This window comes from Gopherus flavomarginatus, chromosome 12, assembly GCF_025201925.1.
Source record: "Gopherus flavomarginatus isolate rGopFla2 chromosome 12, rGopFla2.mat.asm, whole genome shotgun sequence".
NCBI classification, from domain to species: domain Eukaryota; kingdom Metazoa; phylum Chordata; order Testudines; family Testudinidae; genus Gopherus; species Gopherus flavomarginatus.
This window is the reverse complement of record NC_066628.1, coordinates 36,034,386-36,061,562: the sequence shown is the minus strand read 5'-3', so window position 1 is coordinate 36,061,562 and position 27,177 is coordinate 36,034,386. Positions and strand designations below refer to the sequence as shown.

General features: G+C 50.6%; 1 protein-coding gene across 1 annotated transcript; it reads right to left on the bottom strand.

Moving 5' to 3' along the window:
* Positions 1-484: 484 nt before the first annotated feature.
* On the bottom strand, positions 485-26,081 carry ST6GALNAC2 (ST6 N-acetylgalactosaminide alpha-2,6-sialyltransferase 2). The gene is made up of 10 exons (XM_050919376.1): positions 25,919-26,081; positions 11,999-12,091; positions 9,700-9,757; positions 7,839-8,013; positions 5,759-5,924; positions 4,645-4,783; positions 4,112-4,215; positions 3,186-3,269; positions 2,668-2,767; positions 485-2,245 (listed from the first exon to the last, which is right to left on the bottom strand). The coding sequence occupies exons 1-10, from the start codon at positions 26,026-26,028 to the stop codon at positions 2,078-2,080; spliced, it is 1,197 nt and encodes a 398-aa protein (XP_050775333.1). The 5' UTR covers positions 26,029-26,081; the 3' UTR covers positions 485-2,077.
* Positions 26,082-27,177: the final 1,096 nt, after the last annotated feature.

The window sequence follows — 27,177 nt, the reverse complement described above, 5'->3', positions numbered from 1 at the left end:
GGTATAGATAAAGCTAGTAACATGCAGCACTTTACAGGGTTTTGAGAATGTAAGACCCTCCACAGTGGGGCTTTTTTTCCAGGCTATAGCCTTCCATGACTAACCAACCCCTACAGAAGCAAGAGACCTCCTTGCACCAGTAGGGTTTAGTAAAACTATTCCCTAACTGAGCTAAAAGTTCTAGATCATTCATGTTGGGCACTGATGTGGACTTGGGGGAACAGAGACCAACCTGAATTGTCCATCTGTTAAGTGCGGATAATGTATGTGCTGTACAGGTATGGAATGAGTCAGTCTGAACATTGCTATTTTCTGTATCTTAAAATACAGAAAATCGAAGCTGAGATCAGACACAGTGGCATAGCTAGGTTGTTTCTGGGTATCCTGACACCTAGTCTTGTGTCCTAGCTGTTCCCCTATACAATCTGCAGTGCTGAGTGCTGTTCTACAAGGATGAGTGGGCCAAATAAACTGTTTTTTAAAAAAATGTTAATTCTTGGGCTCAGAGCAAAGCAAGAGCGTGCTGGAGCCCCTGCCTGTATGTGCACTAGGGTCACTTTCATCAGCCTTTACCAGCACTTGTTGCTCATGGAGTTCAGAACTGTTCACCCTCCCCTCCTGTGTAGAAATACACTGCAGCAGTACCAACCTCTTCCCCCAGTCTAACCCCTGCAATCCTCTGATGGCCAGACACACATTATATTGTTGCTCTGCTTTCAGTGCTAGCCTCTGCCAGTCATATTCTACCCCCATTCTCCACCACAAGCCAAAACATAAGATCATTCAACATTTATATAATTATACAAAGTGGGAAAGTGTTTCAAATTACACTCCTGCATTGTGCTTTAGCATCCATCCATCACTAGTCATTACAACCTCCCTGTAGAACAAAACCAACCTGTTGATCTACTCTTCCTAGTTACATGTAATTAACTTACAAAATGTAGCTTCAGGTTAAAAAATATTCCCTCCTTACTGCTGGCTAGATGGGTTTTTTATTTAGCTTTGATGAGGATTTAGTTTAAGTAATGGAGGGGTGGGTTCCATACATCTGCACAAGAACTGGAGGCCTTCCTCTGAGTATACACAGGCCCCTGAGGTTTGCAATGCAAAATAATGCATGGAGTCTCACCCAACTCCTTCCATTTGATCAGGTCCACTTGCCCCAATTTACTGCAGGGAGGGGCTAATTAAGCTGTGACAACCCCACCCTCATGTGTCAATGTGACCCTCTGTTGACATAATGTGGAGCGAAAGCCCCAGGAGTGTGGCTGGAGAGTGCAGGCAGCCTCTGCAGTATGTTGCTAGTGAGGGGAGATCTGTCTGGAAAGTGGAGTGTATGTGCATGTGGTGGCTCAGGGGCCTTAGGCTGCCCAGCCACAATGCTCTTCACCTACCCACCCAGTCTATTGAGGAGCAATGTCCACAAGCTCCATCCAGGTCTCCTCAGCTATAGGATAGTGGCTGTGATATGTCCCACCATGAAGATTTTGAACACAACAAATTAGGCTCCTCAGGGTTATGGCAGACCCTTGTGCATGATAAAGGTGAGAAACAGCAGGCTGGGTATTTTCCACATCCAAGCTCTGTGCTCAGCATGTAATACTCAAAGGAAGGCGATGGGAAACATGAATGTGCTGGTGAGCAAGTATCTTCTCTTAGGGCCATCATGCCCCTTTGGGAGATGTGCATCGAACATTCAGGCTTATTGCTTCTGAAATTCCCTTTTCATTTCCCGGTGTCAGTATCTGATGGAAGGAACCCGGGCATTTCTGGGACAAAGGCAGGGTCTGTTGTCTCAAGCCAATCAGAAGGTTCCCTGGAGAGAGACCTCTCCACACTTGCTTTGCCATCTCAGCAACATCTGAACAGAATCCTCCAGGCAGCACCCCTGGCTCGCAGAAGGCAGCCTTGCAATTCATGTAATCTCCAGCTTGTAAGGCTGGCTTTGGGTGAGCTCTCAGTTTGCCACGGTTGCCCATGAATTCTAGATGGCCTCCGCCACGGAAAAGGGAGCCCTTGGGGAAGAGAAGGATGACTTGTTACAGCAGGAGTCCAAGGGACATGCCACCTAGCCTCACCGCTGATACAGCTTCATGATGCCTGCCCTGTGCAGGCTCTTCCACAGCTCCGCCTCCAGCAGCATGTCATGGTTGGCATAGAACACAAGAGGCTTCTTCTTCCGCTCGTAATAGTGGTCTGAAAACTTTCGGTAATTGTCCGTGATAAATCCATAGGCACTGACCTGCAGACGGGGGAAAGGGTAACAGAACAGACAGGAGGTGGGATCGGTGCCCAGCCTGTCCTAGGCTGACCAGACCCCAGGCTTCTGATACGGAGCTACCCAATCAGCTAGCCAGCTGTGTGGGGCACAGTGCCCCACTGGTGCCGCCCCATGTACCTGGTACATCCTCAGTGCTATATCCTAAATGGTACGTCCTGGAATCCATGTGGCACACTGGAGCAGGCATCATCAGTGAAATGATTCATACCATGTTGGGGCTCATGTGAGCTCTACCCAAATATCTCTGGGTCCTATAACAGAATTGTTAAGAACCAAGCCAGGGACATGCTTTAACTCCACCCCACACTAATTCCATCAGCCTTTAATCATGCTAGCCAGCAGAGTACTAGGCACTGAAGAAAGGTAGCCCTGAAGGCTCTTACCTGGTCACAGGTATGTAGGGCTGTCAGTAGCATGAGGGCACCGGTACTGGGCATGTAGAGATACCCATATTGAGTATTTATTATTTCAGATCTCAGAAATCTGTAAACAAAGAGGGATTATAACAGGTGAAAGGAGATTTCAGAAGCAAGAAGCCCGAATGTTCAATGTGCATCTCCCACGGGAGCGTGATGGCCCTGAGAGAATACGCTCGCTCACTAGCACAGTGGCCTGCAAGAAACTGGATTGGCTTGCAATGAATGGGAGCATGTGAGTGTAAATCCAAGATGGATCACAGTGGGTTGGACTCCAGTGACAGGGATGTAATGCACTGAATGGGACTGGACTACATTTCAGTGATGGGGAAAGACTGCAGTGAGCAGGTGGGATTGAGATGGAGGGGTTGGATTGCAAGGCAGGCTGCAGTGAACAGAACTGGGGCAGTTCCAGAGCTATTTGCTGCATGAGCTGGAGTGTTTTAAGACAGTTTTCCCCAGAGGCAGTGCCTCATTTTCCTTACCTCACTGTTAGATAATGTATGAAATCTGAGTGCAGCAGCTTGAACTTTTTTGCAGATGCCTCTGGTCCAAAATACGTCCGTGGGCTGTGATCAAAAGGAATAGTTTCATTTCAAGTCAGTATTTAGACAGCTCAGTGTTTATATTACGACCTGAAAAGAATCTGAATTTTTAGATGGACCAGTGGTGCCTGTTGTCCACAGCAAAGGTATCAGACAGAAAATATTAAACAATGGAATAAAAATACAACTCCCTGGAGCACGGAGTTAACACTTCCTTTGAGGCAGAAACTCAGAGAGACACTGAAGGGCTTTCATTTTTTATTGTGGAGTTAAAGTTGCAGCCAAATGTACAATGTAAGCCTTGTTTTGATCCTGCTCTCCACTAACTTTGCTTACAAATGAAGGGTGCTTATGAAAAATGATTGTCATTAATAGAAGGGAAGAGACTAATTTCTGTGTGCAGAGATTTTCTGTATTAAATTACTTCTGGGTCAGTTGTTGAGGATATCTGGGCGATGCTTTCAGAGCTGCTCCAGCTGGGGTTGTGACAATGAGATGCTGCTCAGGCCCGAAGACAGGGCAGAGAGATGAAAGATGGTCCAGTGTTTAGGGCACTAGCCTGGGATGTGGGAGACCTATGTCCCTGCTCTGCCACAGCCTTCCTGTGGGACCATAGTCCAGTCACTTAAGTCACTGTACTCCAATCTGTATAATGGCCCTTCTCTCAAAGAGGTGTTGTGAGGATGAATACACAGACTGTGGGCCACATTAGTACCTTAGAGAGGGCTGAGACATCTTTCCAGAAGGCAGTATGCACTAACGCTGTCTATGCTATATCCACCCTGCAGTTGGAGGACATCCATTGCCCAGTAGCATTATGCCCGAGATGGCTCAGGATGGGCAGAAAGGTTGGAAGCGTTACTTACTCATCACCTTTGTCATAACCCTCTTGGACACGGCTGCCCAGTATGGCTGACTTCAGCATGATGTAATCGCGTATGTCCGAGGGGATGAAAATATACCGTAGGTCCTGCAGCGGGGGTGGGGGGGGGTGACAAAATACTTAATGCTTTGGTGTAGCAGGTGCTACAGCACGACATCCTGTCACATCCTTAGCCCCACTTAGATGTAAGAGCCTCATTCACTAACAAAGGGCAACTAAACGTACACATGCTCTTTGGCGGTAAGATTGAGCATGGGGACCCATGGACACCCAGCGCTTCTCAAACATGAAGGAGGTTTCTGGTGGAGCTGAAAGCAACTGGGGCGGCCTCACAGGAAGAGTCACGGATTGATGGTCTCAGGGCCTCCTGCCCTTTATGCAGATTCCAAGTGGTGTGACTCAATGACCAGCAAGGCCCTTTCAGCAAAGCTCCATCCCGCAGCGGGTGTTGCCACAGCCTGGATGACTCTCTAGGTCCAACCAAATATTTGCACAACCCCAGCCCGGATGGTTTACCTTGGACTGGGGTATCTGGGTGAAGCCGTACTCTCTGTAGGCGATCAGAGAATTCTTCATTGTGTTCACCGTGAAACCATAGAACGACGTCTTGGTCCCGACGTCATCTTCAAAGCCTTTGATCACTGCCCCATTTAGCCTGTGGGTGGAGAAGTGAGAAGACCAAGGCTCTGATTAAGGACCGGTCTTTCACCACAAAGCATTAAGCACAATTGTCTCCCTATCAATGCTGCTGCTAATTGGGATTGTGTGCCAGTTTAAGGCTGTAGAGTTGTTACCTAAAGTCCCTCACACCTTATTACAGGGAGATGGCACAGAGGGCCATGCGCAGGGCCGGCTCTACCATTTTTGCTGCATAGAGTCTTGGTTCAGTTCCCAGCAGGGGTAACTCATCCCTCATCCTTCTGAGGTAGCCATGCTGGGTACCATGCACTTATTGTATGAGGAGGGACGGGAGCGTCACTCAGATGGGATGCTACAAACTGAGGTCTCTCTCACTTGGACAGTAAATATCTCTCAGCCCCTCTACAGCACCAGGGATTTGGTCTAGCGTCCTTGACCTACCTTTCCTCTCCCTCACTGGTGTGCAAAGCACTGCAGTGATGCCTTCCCTTTGGCCGAAGTGCAGGCGCAGTCTTGGAAGCACTGACAGCGGTTACACCTTCCTCCTAATTGCACACATCCTACCCTGGGGGCAGGTAATCCCACAGGATGAGGCAGTGCTGGTACAAGGTGACTGGAACATGCCTTACACTGGGGCACCCAGGAAAGGCCAAACCAGCCTGAAAAGGGAATGGTGGGATAGGGATTTGCCATATGGTCTCTGTTAACATTGTGTAATCCTGTCTCTTCTGTTGGAGCATCTGGGCCACATGACAAGCTATTGGGCAGCAGTAATAGCCATGGCTGCAAGATGGCGTGAAATGTACAGCCGGAGCTGTCCTACTGAGAATGCCCTGGGACCCCATTAGACCCCGCTCACTATTAATACACAAGATCTTTAAGCAGGATCCTCTGCTAGTTAAGGAGCACAATGACCCCACTAACCCAGTCCCTGTCATGGGTAAGTGCGCCTGGTTCCCTCAGACTACATGGACTGCTGAGCTCTCCATACCTGAAAACAAAGTCATGGGCATCTATCTCCATGCCTTGCCGGGATCCATTGAGAATCCCTCCGTTCCCGACCACGGCACAGCGGACGCAGCCTTCAGGGAACCTGGTTTTGTCAAACAGCCAGCTGTTGGCAGAGTCATTGAGCAGATGCAAGGTGGAGGCAATGGCTGCAGATCAAGGCAAGAAGAGGCTAGTCAACACCAGCCACGTACTGCATGAGCAGAGACGCAGGTATCTACAACAACATATAAACTGGGCCCAGCTCAGAGCTCAGCAACCCCGACTTCTGCCGGCTCCCCGGGTGTGTCTGGCTAGCTCGGTGGCAGTGAAAAGGCTACCATCTGAATCAGAAAGGAACGGCTCTTTGTGGCAGGGGCCTATGGAGCTTTCTGCTCCCATCGCCCTACTAGGTGTGCTGAGACAGAAGCAACCCTGCCCTGGCCCTTTCAGGCATGACTCTTTGCAGCTGGTGCTGCCCACGCAGCCCCCAAATGCCTCTGTTGTCACCTCACCATTAGGGAGTCATGCTGCTGGCAGCTGGAGAGGTGCAGAGGCTGGGTGTCGGGTAGGAAGGGAAACAATTCCCAGCAGCCAATCGCCCGCAACAATGGAGCGGGTTGTTTGAGAGCCTTGCGGTTTGAGTTAATAATTGCGCAGACACTGGGACCTTTTATTCAGGAAAATGTCACAAGATGTTGATTGCAGCATTTCCAAACCGTCCCCTCCCACCCCGCGGGCTCTGACTCCCCAGGGAGGAGGGGCTTTAGTTAAAACGTATTTAATTCTCTGGTTACACAGTAGGCGTTTTAATCAAGGCCTAGGCTGTAGGATGATCTCTACCCAGCCATGCCCATACATGCCCCTCCAGCTAATCTCTCTGTCTATAGCAAAGAAGTTTGTAGAGCAACCACCAGCATTTCCAACCTGACCTGAGCCTCTTGTCAGAGATCACCCTTTACCCTCAGAGGTGGTTTGCCCACCCTCCCCCACCTCCCCTCAGGCACAGGATGAGATGGCTGCTCTACAGAGAAGCCGGGAGCAGGGGAAATCTTAGTGTAATCACTTGGTTTGTAAATCTGCTGCCCCGCCCCACTCCTATCCTGTTCCCCTACCTCTGCTCCCTTCCCCCCATCCCGCTCCCTCGCTACCCCATCCCACCCACATCTCACTCCCTACCCCAGCTGCCCTTCTCCCCCCCTCCCATACCACTCACCTACCCCAGCTGCCCCACTCCCTTCTCCCATCCCACATAGCCGCCCCACTCAAAACAGCAAGCGAGTGGTGGTGGAAGGTGCCTGTCCCAGTGCTGGAGAAGCAGTCCTCCCAAGAGCTGCAGCACAGGCAGCTTCCCTGCCACTGTCCTGCCCATGTATCTCCACAGCAAGAACTGCCACTCGAGGTGAGCAGGGAGCTCATGCTCCATGGCCCCTTCACTCCTTGGCCTCTCTGCCAGTCAGAGCTCATTAGTTTGGAGGCTTCTGTGATATGGGCGTCTGCTAGGAAGCTTGCAGGGGCAGTGCTGGGATGTAGGGTTAGGCTGACACAGCTAGAGCTGAACCCTGGGAACCTATTCCTCTTACAGCTCAACCCCCTGTGTAAGACAGGCAGTGTGGCCTAGTGGTTCAAGCCCTAGGCTGAGACCTTCGTTCTATTCCCAGCTCTGCCACGGAGCTGCTGGATCCCCTTAGGTAAGTCACTTCACCGCTCTGTGCCTCAGTTTCCCTACTGGTATATGGGGATAATGATACAGACCTCTTATGTGAAGGGCTTTGAGATCTACCAATGAAAAGTGCTATATCGGAGCTAGGAATTATAAATGGAAAGCAGGGCCTCGACAGCTAAGAGAATTGGTGATGGGATCCAAAATCTTCCATCTCTACGTCACTTTCCTTTGGTTATTTTATCCAACCTACTGTATTTATAATGCACACAACACAACTGAGGTACCAGTCCCAGCCTTGGTGGGCCGCAAGGGAATGTTGTCCCCATCAGATGGCTATTGGGTAGACTATTCCTGGGACCAGGAATGTGGCTTCAGGCATGTCACAAAGGGGTCTGGAGTGCACCATCACTCCCATTACCTGTGTCGGACAAGCCCTGCCAGCCATACGGGACGCTGCGCTCCTTCAGCCTGTCCCGCGTCTCCTTGGTGAAGTGCCGTGCCCACATCAGCACTGGGACGTGGAATCTAAAGAGCTTCCTGAACCTGGGGTCCGCCTTCACTATTGACATCAGTGACTGGGGGCACGAGCTCTCCTGAAAGAAGAAGGAACCACATTTCAGTCTTGCAATCATCCCACACTCCTCCTTAACACCTCCCTTTCTTACCAGATGCTAGGGAGGCGTGAAAGGGATTCACCCACCTATGGACTTCTGCTAACCCCAGCAGCAGTTTGAATCATTCATTATTATTACCATTTTTTTTTTTGGATTGCGGGAGCCTGTACAAGCCCTAATCATGGACCAGGAGGATCCCATTGCGCTAAGTGCTGTACAACCACAGAACAAAAGGATGGACCCTGCCTCAAGGAGCTTCTATACATATTGGTCTGAGCATAGGACTATGAGCTGGGAACACCTAGATTCTGTCCATGGCTCTGCCACTGACCTGCTATGTGACCACCAGCAAGCCACTTCCCCACTCTCTGCCTCAATTTCCCCATCTGTAAAAGGAGCCTGGTGATACCCAATTCACAAGGGATGTTGGTAGAATCAGTTAATCAAAGCTTACAAATCACTTAGAGATGAAGAGTGCTCAATAAACAGTAGCAGTATTGTCTCCTCTACAGACTTATTCTGTATTAAGGGGCTTCCAATACCTTATTAATGATCCTCATCACAGCTCAAATGTACTTTCCTTGGCTGGTCTTAAAGCTTGAAGTCACAGCCAGACCAAGCATGTCCATGGAAAGCATGAATATAGGCTGGGGAGCTGAGCACTAGATAGACCCCATCTACACTGGCCAGGCAAGCCAGTGTGAAAGCCATACAAAAGTGGAGTTCTAATGGGGTTCTGCCACAGCTTGGCAAGCCAGTGGAGACAGGTTGGACAGTGGGCCCGATGGTGAGCAAGAGTTGCAGAACTCGGCACTGTGGACCGGATCTGACTCCCACTGACTTCAAATGGCATTGAAGCAAGCAAGTCCTGCCTTGGTAGAACATTGATATTCCACCACTGTTCTACCATAGTTTGGCAGGTGTGGACAGCACAGACCCAGGCTTAGCACTCCCACACATGCTGCTTAACGCTCCTCCTCTACCACCCACCAGCTATGACTTCTTGCTTATTTATTTTCACTGGGAAGGTACAGAGAAGGCCAGCCCCTTGCCAGTCACATCCTGGGCAAAACATAATACAGTTCACATTCAACTCCTGCACTAGTCCAGTGCCACCACACAGGCTATCACTGGTATAGCTGTTTGGATTAAAGAAGAGGTTCCCCCCACCTTCACCACATACTTCAGCTCTTCTGAGGTTCGGAAGAGTTTGACTTGCTTTTCCATTAGTATCTTTCATGTTCTTGCTCTGTGGGTTCCACCCAGAGCTGGGTGCTCAGGCACAAACATGCTGTGAGAAAAGTCACAGGCATCCAAAAGCAAACATCTGTCCCTTGAGAGTCCCAATCCAGTTTGGCAGGCCCAGGAGGCCTGGGGAGAGCTAATGAGTGGCTGAAACTCTGTCTGCTTCTCTGAACTAAACCTCCAACCTTTCCAGAATTGCCTATCCTTCCTGCAAATCTTGGATCACTCAGTCTCTTAGGAGAAGTGCCGTGGGGTGGGGGGAGGAGGGTGTCAAACACCTTTCAAATAAACAGACCTTATTTTCAGAGAACATTTCCCCTTCCTCATCAGGTTCTTTTCCCAGAGCCCAACCTAACGAAAAACTTTTGAAAAACAAGGACAAAGTGATGAGAATGACAGCGCTAAGCATACGCTCATTACCTGTTCCTTGGTGGGTTTAGCCTTGCCAGGCTCAGAAGAATATTTAGATGGCTTCCCTCTGTGGGGAGAAAATAAAAAAAAAATGAGAAGAGCTAAATATTCCTTTCGCGCTGAATTTCACTTGTGTGCATTTCTCTTTCATGTGCTGGGAAATCATAAGAAGGTCCAACAGCTTCTGCTGTAGCTCTTCCTATCCCTCTTAGTGAGATTCCTGATGGGCTAATGATTAGTGCCTGGGGGGCTGGGAGTCACGAGACCCAGGGTTTAGTCCCAATTCCAATACTGGGTCAATGTGTGACCTTGAGCTAGTCACTTTGCTCTAAGCGTTCAAATCTATGCACTAATGCTGAGCATCTTGGGTTTTGAGAGCCCAGTTTGAGATGCCCAGCGATTCAGAGGTGCTGAGCCCTCTTGACTCCATTTGCAGTCAATAAGGAAGAAGATTGGTCCTGCGGTTAAGGCAGTGCTTAATTTGTAATGAAAGAGGTGCTGGGGCTCAAGCAATTTTTTCTTTTATTTTCATAAGTAGTGTGGCAAGCCCAGGCACAAATTAAGCACTAGGTTAAGGCACTAGACCGGCACTGTGATAGGGTCAGTCTGTCCCCTTAAGGGTAGTAGGCCCGAGGGGGCAGTCCACCTCTGTCCCAAGGCATGGCCCTTTAAGCTTTTGGGCACCAGGCAGATGTATGCAGGGACCTAGGAAAATAGGAGACACTGGTAGAGAGGAAGCAGTCCCAGGAATAAGTAGTGTTTGGGAGGCAAACTTGTTATTGTTTCTTTAAGGGCCTGGGACCAGAAGCCTTGCAGAGTGGGTGAGACAAGGCTTCTCTTCCTCCCAGCGAATTGGGATGAGCTTTGGGAAGGGAACCAGCATATGTTCTGCCTCCTCCCGCAGAGCAGGGGATGATGAGGCATTAGCTGGAGCCATTCGCCACCGCCCACATAAAGGTGAAAGGGCAGATGAGGGGGGAAAGGGACAAGTGGAGAGGAAGCTGGCTGAGGACCTGCAGCTGGCCTGAATGAGAACCTAGCTCTAGGAGAAGAGCTAAGGGGAGAGCTAATGAGCAACAAAGTCATTAAGTGCCTGAGGCATAACCCAGCTGCCAGGGAGTTCACTTGAGGGAGCAGCTGGCTGGGAAGAAGCCACGTGAGGAACGAACTACAGACAGAGCGGGGCAGTGAAGCCTGCAGCCCTGTGAGAGAGGCTGACAAACAAGGCAAAGGCAAGAGTAGCGGTGAGGGATTATAAGGAGCTACGTTTAGCTGCCCCATGCACGTCCCTGGGCTGGAACCCAGAGGAGCAGGTGGGCTGGGTTCCCCTCCCCCAACAAGAGAGGGAGGGACAAGCCTCAGCACTAGAAGTCCCAGGTGGGGACTGAAGGCTGGGTGCCATGGCCAGGAGATTCTGGGTTTGTTTTGTTTGGACTTTTCTCTTCCCCATGGAAGGGGCCAGAAATGGGAAGGGGACCTGGCTGGAGGGCTGAACCATGGAAGCTGCCCAGCAACAAGGAGCAGGATGGTAAAGAACCCCTGCCACATGGTGTCCTGGCACGAGGGGAGGATAGTGAGCATGTGGGCAAGGCCCTTGATTGCTCTCTGCCCCGGCTCCCGCTGTAAAATGGGGGTGACAGCCCCTGTCCATTTAGACTGTAAACTCTATGGGGCATCGGTGATGTACAGGCCTGGTGCGGGCTCTCTCCTGCAAGTTAATGCACCTGGGGAGAAGAGGGGGTGAGATGGGCAGCACAGCCCGGGAGAAGAGGGACCCTTGCCCTCTAACCAAGGAGTTAGGTTAATGGAAATAAATAAAGCACGCGGTGGCCAGTTCCAGTCCAGACAGCACTGAAGGCTGGCACCATCTGGCAGGTGCCTGGGGTCCCTTGTGAGCTGAGGTGCTGGCCTCCTTCCAGTTCAATCACAAGAAAGCCGTTGGGAGTATGCGAGCCCCTGGCTGGCAGTCTCAGCGCAGAGGCAGGGGACTAAACTTCCACCCCATCCTACAGATGGGCCTTCCAGGGCTGGGTTGAGGGGCACTGGCAAGACAAGGTAAAAGCTGGTCCTGTTGTTGCATGATCTGGGGATACCTAGAGGACTTTGCTGTGCAGGGCTGTCAGCCCAGTGCCTTCTCCTTGCATACCCTTCATGTGGGAAGGAAAATAACAAAACCCAGCGATCTGATGCTGCTGGAACCATCCCGTCTAGGAGGCCACAGTAACCCCCACCCTCCAACAAGAACAATTGGCAGGGGAAAAACATGAGAGATGGCAACTAATTTCCTCCTTACCCCAGCACCACTCACCTGTCCATGCTGCTTTCTCTGCTCAGGCCATGGCTCCCGGCATTTCTGGACATCCCTCCAGGCACCAACGGTAGCAACTCGTGCTGCAGCAGGCTAGAACAGAGACCATGCAGAGAGCCTCAGGGAGGAAGGTGCAGCCAAGCCATCACCTCCCGTGTCTATCAGGCCTCCCCTGTCCTCTTCAAGTGAGAACATGTGAGCACAGGAGTACCACCAGCAGCATAGACCGGTCGTGCATCAACTGGATTCATGAGACAACCTGAGATTTGATACATCTGAATGTGGCCTGGCTGGGCCAAAAGGTAAGGGCCTCGAACCCAGCAGTGTCAGTCTCAGGTAGAGAGGCAGTAGACGTGCAAAAGCTGGGGGCCCCTATGGAGAATTCAGGGGACACTGACTTGGAGAGGTGACTTGGGTGCTACATCAAACCAGGGGTTTTCCCTCTTCAGTGCTGGGCCCTCAACAGTTTTGCCCATTGTGACATGTATATCTTCTAACATCAGACATGCAGGGAACCAATCTATCCTATAGCACTGTACAATACACCCAAGTGAAGAACTCCAGGCATGCCAGGGGAGCATGAAAGGTATATAGTATTTTACACCATTAGATGACCTCTTTGCACCTTTCATGTCTCCAGCACTTCAACGTTAACTAATACCAAGTTGATGAGACCAGTGATGGAAGTTGGGGCAATCTGTGAAACTGAAAGGGTCTGATTTCATTGTTTTATTGGAAAACGTGGGGACACTGGACCATCCTGCAGGTTCCTAAGGAGCCATTCGCTTCTAGGTTTTTTGGTCAAAATCTAGCACAGGTTGGTCGGGAGTCAGTTGTTAGTAGAGCTGGTTAAAATTTGCAATCTCCATCATAGAGGAAACTCCAAGATTCCAAAACTTGGTTTTGTCCCGATCTGGGACAAAAATGTCTCTCGAGGAACTTTTTGCAAAATGAAATAATCTGAAAATATTTCACTCTGATCTTATCAAAAAACCTCAACTTTCATGGCTGGCACCCTTCACAATCTTAAAAAGAGAGGCCACAACTGCAGAGAACAAGTCTAGGTTTTTCTGTCTTTTTGTAGCTGGGACAGTGTCCTGCCTTTGCCCATGGCTGTGTCTGCTGGGGGTGAGTCTGAAGGAGGTGGTTCAGGAAAAGGAGGGCACGGTGTTTGGAATCAGCGGCTGAGGAATGGAGAGGTGTTTTAGGCTGGAATGCAGCGAGCCAACTTCGTGACTGGTATTTATCATTCAGCAAAAAATGTTCCTGTTTAAACGTTAACTGTTGTCCATCAAGGCAGTGATGCAGGGAATGAGAGACAATCCAGCCGCCAAAGAGCACAGACCAGACCAGACCAGGGTACGGGGTGGTTAATCCAGCCTTAGCCGGTGCTAACCAGCAGAGAAGCACCTAGTGTTCCCTCAATATGCTCTGCCTGGTGCAGTGAGAGAAACGGGCCTCCTGGCCTTTCACTGACCCTCAAAGGCACAGTAACTGACCTGAGTGGGGCTCAGACAGACAGCTTTGCTCTGGCCCTACATCCCTGGCTGCATCTACACTGGCACATTTAAGATCCATAATTAACACCAGTGCAGCTGTAGTGTAGACAGGGCTCCTGTGTTTTTAGCATCATGGCATTAACCTTGCTCTGGGCAGGTCTAGATTCTAGATGACAGAACAGTAAAGATACCAGTTAGTGAGGCTTGTTGTGGTCTCTGCATCAAGTTGCTTATGACCTGGGATCCTGATCCTCTGAGAGGCTGGGCCCCTTCCACTGAAGTCGTCTTGCTAAACCCAGGGAGGTGCTGAGGACTCATGGCTCCTACTGAACCCATGGACGTGGAGGGTGCTCTCGCCCGCTCAGGATTTAGCCCACTGGGAGTCTCTGTTATTCTGTGTAGGCACAAAGGACAATGGGCTCACTGCCAGGTGGGTCGAGATGCCATCGCTCTGGAGTTCAAACAGCAGTGTCCAAAGTCAACAGTAAATGCAGATCCAAACCTGCCCCGTGCTCTGGAGAGATGTGTGGCAGTGAAATGGAAGCTTCATGCCAGCTGCAGAGTGCAGTGAGCTGGAAGTCTGACTTTCCTAGGCCCTCCCTTCATTCTGTCTTCAGGCCTGAAAGGTGAGGCAAGTGGTGAGAGATCATCTCCCTGACTCTGCCCCCCTGAGAAGGGACAGCAGCAACAGGTGGGAGTGGCACTGCCTACAGGTTGGATATCCAGTCTCTTTGGAATCACACTGCTCACGGCAGTCACTTTCGGTCCAGGAGAACCACCCAGGAGAAATTGGATTTATTCATATTTGCCGAAGAGAATCCCACCCCCTTCCAGAAACATACGCTTCCTGGCATGGCACCAGGAGATGCAAGCTCGGGTAGTTCTGGCCCTCCGTACCAGCTCTCTGACTTGACATGGCTCCCAAAGTCACCATGGTAACACGGCCCAGAGCAGAATGGGAGGTCACTGGGGAGTGGGGGGGGTCAGCCTTGGGGTTCCTTTCTTTAAACTGCCTGCTGTTCCCCTTGGGGTCAGAGGTCACCCGTCAGCAGGTCACTTTATGGCAGGAAGCCAGTTGTCACCTGCTCATTGGGGCTGCCCTCTCTGAGCAAGGAGAATTCCTCTGCAAACAATAGTCTCTTGTAGTAATCGGTTCCCAACCTACTGGATTATTTTCTTTACTCCTTTGCAATTTGAAAAAGATTCATGTTCCTGTTGGGTTGTGTTTTGTTTTTTTTTAAATAAAGAAAACCAAAGAAAAGTCCAGGCCAAATCCCTGTATAGAAACACACTCAAAAGTGGGAGGAGTTCAGTCAGATCCAACATTGAAATCCGTGGCTGGCTCCTACAACTATAATGGGCTGAAACAAGGCCTCAATCTGGACACCCTCCAAATTGAACTTCTCAGCCTCTCCAGTATCTTTTTCTTCCTTAAGCCTCTCTTGGGAGCGATCAGAACAACTCAGGATTAGCTATGACATGTCTGTACATGAGCCCACGGAGGCTAGCAGCCAGTTCCTGCCACTGGCCAATCCCTCATATTTCCAATGGAGATAAAAAACACACTTGGGCAACTCAGCAATGCTGTGCTGTGTGGGAGAATTCCTACCCTGGAAGCATAACAGTTAACCATCTGTATCAGGGTGCTCAGTTTGCATATCCACGCATCAAGCCTCCCAGACCCTTTTGAAATGGAGCCTAAGTAGATGACTCACTGACCTCCTGTGAGAATGAATTCCAAAGGCTGAATCTAGGCTGCTGTTCTGCAGGCTCCAGCTAGATTGATTGCATGGGTCCTGCAGGGTCTTGATCCACAGCTACCACCAAGAAAGAATCACAGACCTTTGATAGGGGGAATAAAGGGCACATGCCATCCCAACCACCCCATCTCTACCACTCTGTCCACGATGACAGCTGTCAGTTTATCAGGATCACCTTTAAAACATGCACAGTCTTGATCAGCTTTGAGGCTTAGTAATAGAGTTGGGGTCATGCCCAGACTGCTCTGAGCAACTGCTTTGACTTCCATGGAAAACTGCCCCGATCCTGAAAGCTCTCCGTAGGAAATCGGAGGGCTTACAGTACCAGGTGCTCAGCTTGTGTGTGTTGTGTGCAAGAGAGAGACAGATCTAGTAGATGAGAGCATGCCTTCCAGAGGCTGCAGGCCACCTGCATACTTAGACTTTCAGAGGCAGGAGAGATAAGTTTACAGCAGCTCCGCATCCCAGCCTGCCAGCTGGCCCCCTCAGAAAGGGGAAAAAAGGTTCCTATTCATCAGCAAACAGAAGGTTCACTTCAAAGCGACTCCTGTGGCAGTCTCTGTTCTGGATGAAGGGGGCCAGCTGGGGAGGGGATGCGTATCATCAGATGCCTGAATTAAAATGCCTTACTGTGGAGGAGACAAGAAGCATGTTGTTAGAGACATTGTCTGAGGAGCCTGGGACAGGTAGAGGCAGGCGGATAATGGAGCCTGCCTCTTGGTCCTTCCTCCCAGGTTTCTGTAAGAAAAATGCCAGAGCTTGCTCCAGGATTGAATTTCCAGGTAGCTCCACCAGGTTCCCAGGATGTACGCCATTCCCCAGTGCCCTCTGCCTACTTAACGTGAGACCTGGGGTGGTTTCTTATGTGCCAAACAGGGCTGAATGCACAGCTGCAACCACTTGGGAGCAAGGATATGTGACCCCCTCCTTTTGCCCTGCTGAGGGGTCCTCCTTAAACACTGTATGATAGGGCTGCCTGTAGTGTCGTAAAGAATGTCACTTTCACAGTGGCCTCCTCATCTGAGTGAAATCCCTCTTTATTTTCTAATATCCAATACAGGCTGTCTATCTCCTGTGATATCTAGGCGCTATTTCACGCTGGGAAAACATTCTGATTTAACTGCTGATCAAAGCAAGTGCCTGTTTTCCTTTAACTACTGCTCCAGTTGGTGAGGAAGCAAAGATGCTAATTACTGAGCAGCACAAACACAGATCTTACTAGCATTGCCAACAGAGTCCCTTTCCCCATCTCCCCCTTCAAAGAAATCTGCTTAGTCTGCAGTTTGTGTCTTTTTCTGGGCTGAATCTCAGTGAACCTGGTCTCAGCCAGCTGCTAGCAGCATGGCTAATTCTTTTCTTTTAACCAATTTAGCTGCTTCCCCCGGCACCCCCAATGCCACCTTCTGAGCTGCTGCTTTTCACAGACATTCCAATGGGCTCGTGACAGATGGTTATGCTCTGGGAATTTGGGGAAGTTCTCTAGCCTATGCTATACAGGAGGTCAGACTATATGATTACAATAGTCCCTTCTGGCCTTGCAATTGCTGATTGGGCTGGTACAGCTGGCCTGAATGGCTCTGACTTGGAGGGCAAGAGGCATGAGTTCTAGTCCCAATTCTGCTGCTAACCTGCCGTTTGACCTCGGGCAACTTATATTCTCTTTCTCCCTCTTCCCCTGCATTGTCTAATTACACTGTGAACTCTTCAGGGCAGGGATGGTGCCTAACTGTGTATTTGCACAGCGAGGCCTGCAGACACTACTGTCATCTGAATAAATTAATGGTGGAGCTGTGTTTCGCTTGATACCTGGCAGTTCAGCCGGTGTTTTTGACCCTCCTAACAATACAGTAATGGTGAGTTGCCTTTTTGCAAGTACACCTGGCCAGGGTTGAAGACTGCAGCCCCCTTTCAGCTGAAGTACTCAGCACTTCTACAGACCTGAAGCAGCAATGAAATGATTGTGATGCTTTCAGGGAGGTGGAAGATGTCCATAGCTGGCAGAAGGAGAGTTGCAAAGTGGGTAGTAGAGAACAATCTGCTGCTTTGAGTGTTTAGGGAAGAGAAAATGACGCAGGGTGGAGGTTTGGATTTGAAAAGTAGCCCTTGTACATGCACAGTAAGCCCTTTTCATAAAGATTTCTTGTCCCACATACTAGCATGCTCTTTCTAATTCCCTACATTTACACATACTGAAGGACTTTAGATTGCTGAACAGAGATTGGAGAGAATGGAAGTGGCTATGCAAACAGGCTGGTACATGGTGGGAGAAAGGGAAAAAACAAGACTTCCGATAAGCTACAGGGGAGGCGACAGTGAGAGAGAGATTGAGATGAAGTTCCAAATAGGGGTGCTCTAGCAGTGGCCTTTGAGGAGCTCTGGGTCTCTCTTTGCCCAGTGGTGAAATTTGATTAGTTTATGACATTACAGGGCTTCGGTCTGCCCATTCCAGACCCACAACGGGCTCGGAATATTTTTGGTTGACCCAGCGCACGTTCACCCTTGTACAGAAGGAGATTCCCGAGAGAAAGTTTGCCACCTTCAGGCAAAAACTGAAGTAAACCCACTCTAAGCCCCCACCATCTTCTTCCTCAAGCCTCACCCCCTCTGAGAGACAGCTCAGCCCTGACTCCTCTGCTAGGCCTTTCCTGATGTACTCAGGCTCTCGGGCAAGGACTCCACTTCAGGCCAGGTGTAGACACTGCACCTACGTCCGCACTTCAAGCTGGGAGTGTAATTTTCAGCTCAAGGAGATACTGGTACTAGCTCTGATCAAGCTAAAGATAGAGCACAGCCTCAGCAACCTGAGTAACTGTATCTGAGTACCTGTCCGAGAGCCTGGATACACATACGGAGTAACTAGCCACTCTTGCTGCTGGTGCGGTGGTTGCTACGCTATTTTTAGCATACTGGCTTGATTGGAGCTACAGCAGGTACATGTCCTCGAACTGAGAACAGCCCCCAACTTGAAGGGCAGATATACCCTGGCACCTTTTGTGCGGCATGCACCAGAACTGATACTCATGGTGCTGGACTCCTTCCGATTCAGTGATGTGGACCAGATGAGAAACAGGTGCCAAAGACGCTGCTGCCTAGCCAGCAACCCGATGTGGGGGATGCCGTGAGCTCCAAGATGTCACCTGCTGGTGACCGCATCAAGATGGCAGCTGCTACTGGCAAGCATGGAGGGGCAGGGTCCCTCAGGACACATGGGAGCAGGTCTGAAGACTCAAAAACTAGTTATCCTGGTTAGAAACTGTCACAACACGTTGCAGGCGTAAAGTGGCTCTATCCACTTCAAGCCCATGCCTCAATCAATGCCACATAAAGTCAAACATGAACTGAAAGGCCCTGCTCATGCAGAGCCTTTGGCTGATGCCGCCCCCTAGCGGCTGGAGTACAGAGAGGATAAGAGACCTGCTACTGGTAGCAGTACTGGAGCTTGCCGTGAAGAGGCAGAAAGCTTTTGGAGCCAGAGGAGGCATTCTAGTCTCAGCTCCCCATGTGTGGGTGTGTGATTCAATCTAAATAAACCTGCCTTGCCCAAATTGTCTGGGAAGCCAAATTATACCAGAATATTTTGTTCATAGTGAGGTGTCCATTGCAAAGGGTGCTCACAGGCTAAAGTGCAAGGCAGCTGGGTAGCAACTGCTGTCCTTACACAGCAGGCTGCTCACTGGTACCATTCCTCAAACTGCAAGCACTACGGACCCATCAACGCAGAGGTCATTGGTGGAATGAGCTTGGAAGTCTTGTGCTGGCAGCAATACATTTTTTGTTTGCTGAATGGGATGTGCAGCAGCAAACCACAGGGTGGGTCTTAGCTGTATTTTAATTAAGTACATCAGGCCCCCAACTGCTGCAGCACCCATTGCCAGCCAATCGAAGGAGCACCGTCTATGGGTTCTGGAGGGAGCCCAGCTCTCCACTGTGACTCCAAGGGCGAAACGGAGAAATTCACAGTGCATGCTGGGGGTGATGCACAGCCGTATCCAATACTCAACATAATTTTTAAAAAATTCCCCATGCTCTCTAGTAAGTGGCTGATAACCCCCATCAGTCATCCCTGTTGGTGTTATAGGAGCACAGGAATGGTAGCGAGAGCTACTCTGCTCTGCTTTGAAGTTCTCACCCCTGACCGGCTCCTGGGGCAATGCCCTGAGATCACAGAGAGGTCAGGCCCAACAGCAAGGCTTCGCTCAGGTTCTCTCTTTTCAGCCAGTCCACTGGAGGTTATACACTTACATTTAAGCATGTATTTAAGTCCCATTTAAGTCACAGAGATGCTTCTTTGAACTGCGGCTATTCCTAAGATCTGTCCCCTCCCAGTCTTTGAATGATCCTTCAGACACAGGTAGTCAAGTCACCCATGCTTAGAAATAAATAATGTGTCTACTCCACCCCTGCCAAACTGTGATCAGATATTGTCCAGGAGCTTGGGAAAAGGAACGTAGTTTATCTGAGACTCCCCACCATTCTTTCTCAGATACATTGTTTGCAGAGATGATAAGATCTGAATCTGTCCGTGAAACAATTGAGTGGTACAGAATATTTTGTTCTTTCTCCAAGAAAGGTCCTGACTAAAAAGAAAGATTGTCCCCTCCCCTTCCCAGACATTGCATTCCAGGGATCTTACAGTATGTGGAGTTTTAAAGAGTTCTAAATCCTGTACAGACCACTCCTGCTAAAATAAGGCTTAAGTACATTTGACTGGGACGCTACTGCAAAATGCAATCAGCTAAAAAGTAGAGTCAGAGAAGCAGAGTCATGACATTCAGAGCCAGAATCAGATCTACAGACGACTATTCTCAAAGCTGAAGAGGGGTTCAGCCTTGGGGCGCTGGGCTGGGCCTATCTCTGATCAAAAACTTACTAGTTTCAAGAGAAAGGTTGGAAAAATCAAAACAGCTGGAAAAACTTGTAATCTGCCAGTAAACTAAGTAACACAGGTGAGAGAACATCTTCCCGTGGTATTGAAATGCTGTAAGATGTCTCTCTCCCCCTACTTACCTAGTGTAGGATTTTCACAAGCACTCAGCACTGGCCTTGATGTCAATGGCAGCAGAGTTAGGCCAATCGTTTTTGGAAATCCCACCCCTATGATTTTTCTAAGGCTGGGAGATCTAAGCACTCCCAGTGGTGATTAAGCACTATATGGTGTCAAACCAGCAGTTTAAACTCACTGGGCCCAATTCATCTCTTGGCTTGCACAGGAACCAAGGGAGAGAGAATTTGCGCCTGCCCTTTTAGGGGATCACGAGGGCATGTACAGGCCCCAGTGCTATTTAGAACAACACTTTATTGGCTGCCCTACTTTGCATGCCCCCTCCCTCCCATAATGGCCCATGGCAGGGATGCAGAAGTGCCCAGGTGCAGGCCTGCCCCAGTCATACCCGTTCATGCCCCAGGAGACTCCAGCACCCAGGGCTGGTGCAGAGGCTCCCTGCAGCAGTGGGGAATTCCCTGGAGTGTAAGGGAATTTACACCTAGCCTGCAGCTCCTCTGCCACAAGAAGCTGTGGCCCAATATTAACTTGTGCCCACTCCCTCCCGAAAGTTAATAGGCTTTCTCTCTCCTCCCCCTCCTTCCCCAACTCCCCAGCAGGTTGGCCCTTCCATAGGTTGTCATGACTGTCAAAGGGCTTTGCAGACAGAAGTCGCTCCTGCTTCAAGTTGACCTGTGGGTGACTTCTCTGTCCTGATTGTTTGCTCTTTTCTCAGTGCTCTGCTGCATCCCAAGAGGCCAGGGCACAGCTTTGCAAGGGATGTCCACCCAGACAGAGGAAGGTTGTTCCCACCTGTTCTGCCTTCCACTGAACCCTCCCCTAATTCCCAGCATTCCTGCAGCAGGGACAGTGGAAGACAGATTAGCAGGAGGTCGGGGGCTGCAGTGTTAAAACATCTGCATTAAAACACCGCTAAGTGGCAGTTTAGCAAGGAGTCATCCCATCCCCTTCTTGGGGTTGCTACTGTCCCAAATGCTGTGGGTCAAGCCTGAACCTGAGTCCTTCATTCCTAGCTGGAGCAACAGAGCCCTCCCATATGCCACCTAAGACCTGAATCTTGGAACAGACCCTGCCCCCTCCCTCAGGCGAGGAACCGCACCCACTTCGCTGCAGGAGCAACCAGAAGGGTTTCTTACTCAGGGCCTAGGCCGAAGGCTACTGAAGTCAATGGGAGCCTTTCCACTGTCTTCAGTGGGCTTTGGATCAGGCCCCTGGTGCATTCCTGGAAAGACGGGTGGTTCGGAGCCACTTTTTAAACCGCTGTGTGTAAATTTGAGGTATTTACTGGTGGAGTAGTGGGGGTATTTTGTTAAAATGCCACCCCCAATAAGAAAAGCAGGCTTGGCAGGGGCAGTGAGGCTGCCGAAGAAATTAGGTACTTGACTGTCATTGAATTCCAGTGGGATTTGCGGGCCTAACTCCCTGCGAGTTTGAAAATCTCAGTCACAAGCCCAATGTAGTTTGCTCAAAGGTTGTCAAGCCCTGAGGCATTCCAGGATGTCCTCAGGCCCTATATTGCCAGGGTGCCGGCCTGCTCCTCACATGCAGGCAGGCCTCTGCTGGCAGCTCACTTCCCTGCAAGTTTCTGCTGAGCTAAAGGATCCTGGAGCGAGGCTATGACATAAAGCAGTAACATCAGGGCATTGCAAGGCCTGCCTAGTGCTGCAGCCACCCCAGATTCCCCGTCAGGGTAGACAGCTGTTGAAGGCTCAGGGCATCATGTCAAAAGGCCATGATGTCACCACGTGATGCACCAAAGAACCACTCCGACCTTGTGTCTGCTGGCAGCCCTTCCTGGGATCTTTCAGTGTTCACAAAGCATGCAGGTGAGTTGTCTTAATAGCTGTGGAATCTAAAAAAATGGTATTTCCAATGGCTCATTTCCCCACCGCATTCCCTGTAGATAACTCACTTGTTAGCACGCAGTGGAACTCCGCTGCCTTAAGCACACACTCAGGGGCTAAGCAAATCCACAGGAGAGGGACCCCAAGGAGGACCTTCAGAAAAAGGCCTTGCTCTGCAAAGTGCTGAGCACCTGCTGCGAGATGTGGAACTCCCACGGCTGGCCATCTCTCACAGGATCACACTGGCGGGCAAGGGCAGACGGGGCTATGGAAATGTCAACAATCTTTTCCTGTGTGCTAATAATGAACGACAACGCTAATCATTCCAACACCGGATGTTTCTAAGTACGTCATTTGGAAAGAAAAATAGGAGCCAGGCCTTTATGTTCCATGGACTAAGGCTTTTGGCATTTGAGATTCTGCACTGCTTTGCACCCTGTGCAACTGTCACCCACTGGTGAGTGAGTGTGTGTTACAGGTCCTCCTCCGTGCCAAGCCAGAGAATTGTAGCTGTAACAAGTAGCCAAGAAGTAGCAGCTCATGCTCGTAGCTCTGGAGCATCCTGCGTCAGCTGAGATGGCGGCCATCCTACAACCACTTCCCTCTGCACAAAATGGTCATCGTATTTGGATTGTGTGGCATTTTACATCCACTTTGCACAAGTGTGATTGGCTGTGCAAAAGCACTGGAGAATCAGAGTCACGGAGTAGAAGTGGGCATGTACATAGCAACAGCTTCGCATGTATGTAGCACCTCTTATCTGGAATGGTTCCAAAATACACACTAAATATAAGTCACCAGTGAAATTCAGCTACCTATAAAACGAAGCAAGGCAGCCTCTCATCTCCCAATCTTGTAGGTAGTACAGGAACAGAATGCTTGCTTTAAACTGGGATTGTGTTCCGTGGGCCTGGCGTAGGGTGACCAGATGTCCCGATTTTATAGGGACAATCCCGATTTTGGGGTCTTTTTCTTATACAGACACCTATTATCCCCCATGCCCTGTCCCGATTTTTCACATTTGCTGTCTGGTCACCCTAGCCTGGCGCTTGGCTACACAGACTAAACAAACACAACCCAGGCATTGAGTTATAGAAATGGCCTTGAGGTTATCAATTTGGATACAGACTGGCTTAGGTTTATGATTCAAGGGAAGTAATTACAGTGGAGTGCATAGAGAGAAGGAATTTGGTTCCAGGTCTCTGATTGAATAGTTTGGGTTTAGAGTTAGGGGTTTTGATTTAATGTGGGGTGGCAGGTGTTGCTGTTTTGTTTAGAATGTAGGGGGGTTAATGATCCAGGTTAGCACTTTTAACCTTGTTTTGGGATTAGGATTTTGATTTTACGAATATATTCTCCTTTTTAGCATCCCCAACGGCCCCAGGAAGCAGCATTGTCCAGTGGCTATGGCACTGAACTGGGGGGTCAGGGGTCTTGATTTCTGTTCCCAACTCTGACACTGTCCAGCTATATGGGACCTTGGGCAAATCACTTCACCTCGCTATGCCTCTGTTTCCCCATCCATACAATGGGGACAATAACACTTTCTACAGCACTCTGTAGGATGAAAAGCTCTGTCTGAGAGCCAAGTCTTGTCCTCTTTCTCTCCTGATTATCACTAGATGTTGTTGTTCAGTGCAGACATAAGGATGCAGAAGCGTGGCTGCCCTACAACTTGTCCACTGATGCTTGACCTTTAAAACAGGGCTGCAGAGAGCGACAGAGGTAAAGACTGAGGTTTCCAGTTGTGCCACTTCCCAGCAGGAGAAGGAATCACAGGATTAGAAATGCATATTAGGGACAGGGAGAATTTAGCAGAGCTTTGCTAGACAGTGGCTAGAAGGGAGGGAGGGTGTGGATCATGTCTGAGATCCACAGCAATATCCAAATGAATCCCCAATCCCCACAGCTGGGTGATTCCCACTGTATTTACATATAGCACAGTGAGATGCCAGTGCCAGTACCAGTCGCTGACTCACTTGCTGGCTGACACAGTAAAAACTATCACCCTGAGTTGCTTGTTACATCTGCTTACTTGACCCAAGGCTGCGTGACACAGAGGTGAGCAATGCTCCTAGAGGTAAATGCAAGTGCAAATACGGCACAAGCTACGTGATCCTCCCAGCAAAGCAGGATGGATTATGCCCCTGGAAGCAAAATGCCCTGCAGTGAAACTCGCCTCCCACATGCATGGCTGCTATATTGCAAGCTACTTCAACATTTTTACCATCTGGGTTGGCAGTGGATGGAACCCTTTCAGGGCCTGGCAGCTGAGCAGGGCTGATCCCAGGAGATTAGGAAATGGTGTCCATGAAGTTTTGCAAGTAGCTGGGAATCTCTCCAGGTCAGTGATCACAAGATGCCATAGGTACATTCAAAGTGCTGGGGGCCAGGCCTCCAGCGGGTGTACATCAGCACTGCTCTATTGAATTCAGAGGGCTGCATCTCCAGCTGGGATCAATCAGCCTTGGCCCACTGAAGTCCAGGGTCCAGATCTGCTGCTGGGGTTAAGTAAATCCGTGTAGCTCTCATCTAGATCACTAGAGCTATGTTGATTTACTCCAGCTGGAGCTCTAGCACTTGGGGGGAGGGGGCTCAATCATGTAAACCAATGTACATGGAGGGCTCTCTGCACCTTGCAGGATTGGGCCCAGCGAGAGACTTCTGCGTAGCACGTTACACAGCCCTTGGCTAAAACATCCCAAGGCTTGACAGAAAGCTAAGGGCAGCCAGAAGCCCGGCTTAGCCCTATGCACTTAACACTCCCTGTCTTCTTTTACTACCAGTCCCTTGAGGCCCAGATTAAAAATGCCCCTCTTCTCTCCTGCGCTTTGCTGCCTGCCTCACGCTCCAGGGTGGTGTCTTCCACTCTGTTGTCTCCGTGTCTGTCCTTTGCTCTTTGTGTGTCTGTGTGTCTGCCTCTCCATCCTTTGCTCTGTATGTGTGTCCTTGGCTCTGTGTATGTGTCTGTCTTTCTCTCCGTGTGTGTCTGTCTGTCTGTCCTTCACTATGTGTCTATCTGTCCGTCCTTCGCTCCCTGTGTGTGTCTGTTGCGGTCTGTCTGTCCTTCGCTGTGTCTGTCTGTCCTCCCTTCACTCCATGGGGGTGTGCTTTGCTCTGTGTCTGTGTGTCTGTCTGTCCATCCTTTGCTCTGTGTGTCTATCTGTCCGTTCTTTGCTCTGTGTGTCTGTCCTTCACTATATGTATCTGTCTGTCCGTCCTTCGCTCCATGTGTGTTCTTTGCTCTGTGTGTCTGTCCTTTGCTGTCTGTCTGTCCTTCGCTGTGTCTGTCTGTCCTCCCTTCACTCCATGGGGGTGTGCTTTGCTCTGTGTCTGTCTGTCCATCCTTTGCTCTGTGTGTCTATCTGTCCGTTCTTTGCTCTGTGTGTCTGTCCTTCACTATATGTATCTGTCTGTCCGTCCTTTGCTCCATGTGTGTGTTGTTTGCTCTGTGTGTCTGTCTGTCCTTCACTCTATGTCTGTCTGTCTGTTCGTCCTTCGCTCCATGTGTGTTCTTTGCTCTGTGTGTCTGTCCTTCACTCCATGTGTGTGTTCTTTGCTCTGTGTCTGTCTGTCCTTCACTAGATGTCTGTCTATCTGTCCGTCCTTCGCTCCATGGGTGTGTTCTGTGCTGTGTGTGTCTGTCTGTCCGTCCTTCGCTCTGTGTGCAAGTCCTGCTCCGGCCCCACCGCAGATCGTGTGTTGCGCTGCTGCCTACCGCAGGACACTGTTGTAGCCACAAGTTCTCAGGAACTGTCTCTTCCCGTCCGCTGTGAGCGCCAACCCCTCCTCCGCCGCCGCCGCCGCCGCCTTACCTGGGCTTCGGAGAAGCCTGCGTGTCTCGGTCGTGCCCACACAGGAGCACCCAGAGCGTTACCGCCGCCACGAGCAGGAGGCAGAGCCGCGCCCAGCGCGGAGCCCCCATCCCGGGGTGTCGCGCCGCCGAGCCGAGCCCCCAGCCCGGGAGCGCAAGCTCCAGCCGCCAGCGGGCGTGGAGCGAGCCAGGAACCCGAACGCGCCCGGCTCCCGGGCGGCTCCTTCTCCCGGTGCGCGTCCCGCCCGGCCGCTCGCTTCGGCCCGGCCCCGCCCCGGCCCCTCCTGCCCTGCCGCTCTCGGGGTCCCTCCGGCGGGGGAGGAGGCGCAGCGCGGGGCGGGGGGATCTCGCGGGGCGGTGGAAGCGCTTTGAATTGGGAGCTAGGCGGTCAGCGGTTCCTCCGCGAGGGAGATGCCATTTCCCGCCCCCCCGGCTGCTTCTTACAACTCTGCCGCAAATCCAGCACTGGGACCGGCCCCTACGCCAGCGTGCACAGGCCCAGGGCCAGCCGGATCTCTCGGGCACCCAGAGTAACTCCGCGGCCCGCAGCTCTGCTAGTCGCTCCTCGGGCGTGGGCGCTGCGGTGAGTGAGCTCAGAATCGGGCCCGCAGGGCCAGGGAGGCGCCCAGTGTCACATCCCCAGGCTGACACACCTGTTCCACAAATACTGACCTGTAAACCTCCCCCCCCCCCGAAATAAACAACAGACACGGCCTCAGACACAGCTCTAGCATGGCCACGAGACCAGCAAGGCTGCCTCTGCTACTTACCTTGTGTACATTAAGGCCACGTCTACACTACCACTTAGTGGCACTCAGGGGTGTCTCTAGTGTGGACATAGAGACAAGGTGGGTGAGGTAAGCTTTTTCCTTGGACTGACTTCTGTTAGTGAGAGAGAGAAGCTTTGGAGCTACAGGGAGCGCTTCTTCCGGTCTGGGAAAGGTACTAAGCCCAGGTCTACACTGCAGACTTATGTCCGTAAGCATTCACGTCACACTCCCCATCAGTAGCTAGGCCAGAGAAGCAGACCAAATTCGGTGATGAATCCTGGTGACGTGCCAGCTGAGGCATGTTGCACATATGCTAAGAAGAAGGGGTGCAGAAAATCCATACCCCTGAGCGACATAGTTAGACCACCCTAACCGCCAGTGTAGACAGCACTATGTCGCTCAGGGGCTTCTGCAGACATAGCTACCGCCTCTCAAGGAGGGGGAGTACCTACACCGACAGGAGAAGTTCTCCCATTGGCACAGGTAGCGT

Coding starts and splice junctions, on each gene's coding strand:
- ST6GALNAC2 (XM_050919376.1), bottom strand. CDS start 26,028: ATGGGGGCTCCGCGCTGGGCGCGGCTCTGCCTCCTGCTCGTGGCGGCG. Junction 5,925..7,838: donor GCAGGGCTTGTCCGACACAG/GTAATGGGAGTG, acceptor CTTGATCTGCAG/CCATTGCCTCCACCTTGCAT. Junction 4,216..4,644: donor CCCAGATACCCCAGTCCAAG/GTAAACCATCCG, acceptor CCCCCGCTGCAG/GACCTACGGTATATTTTCAT.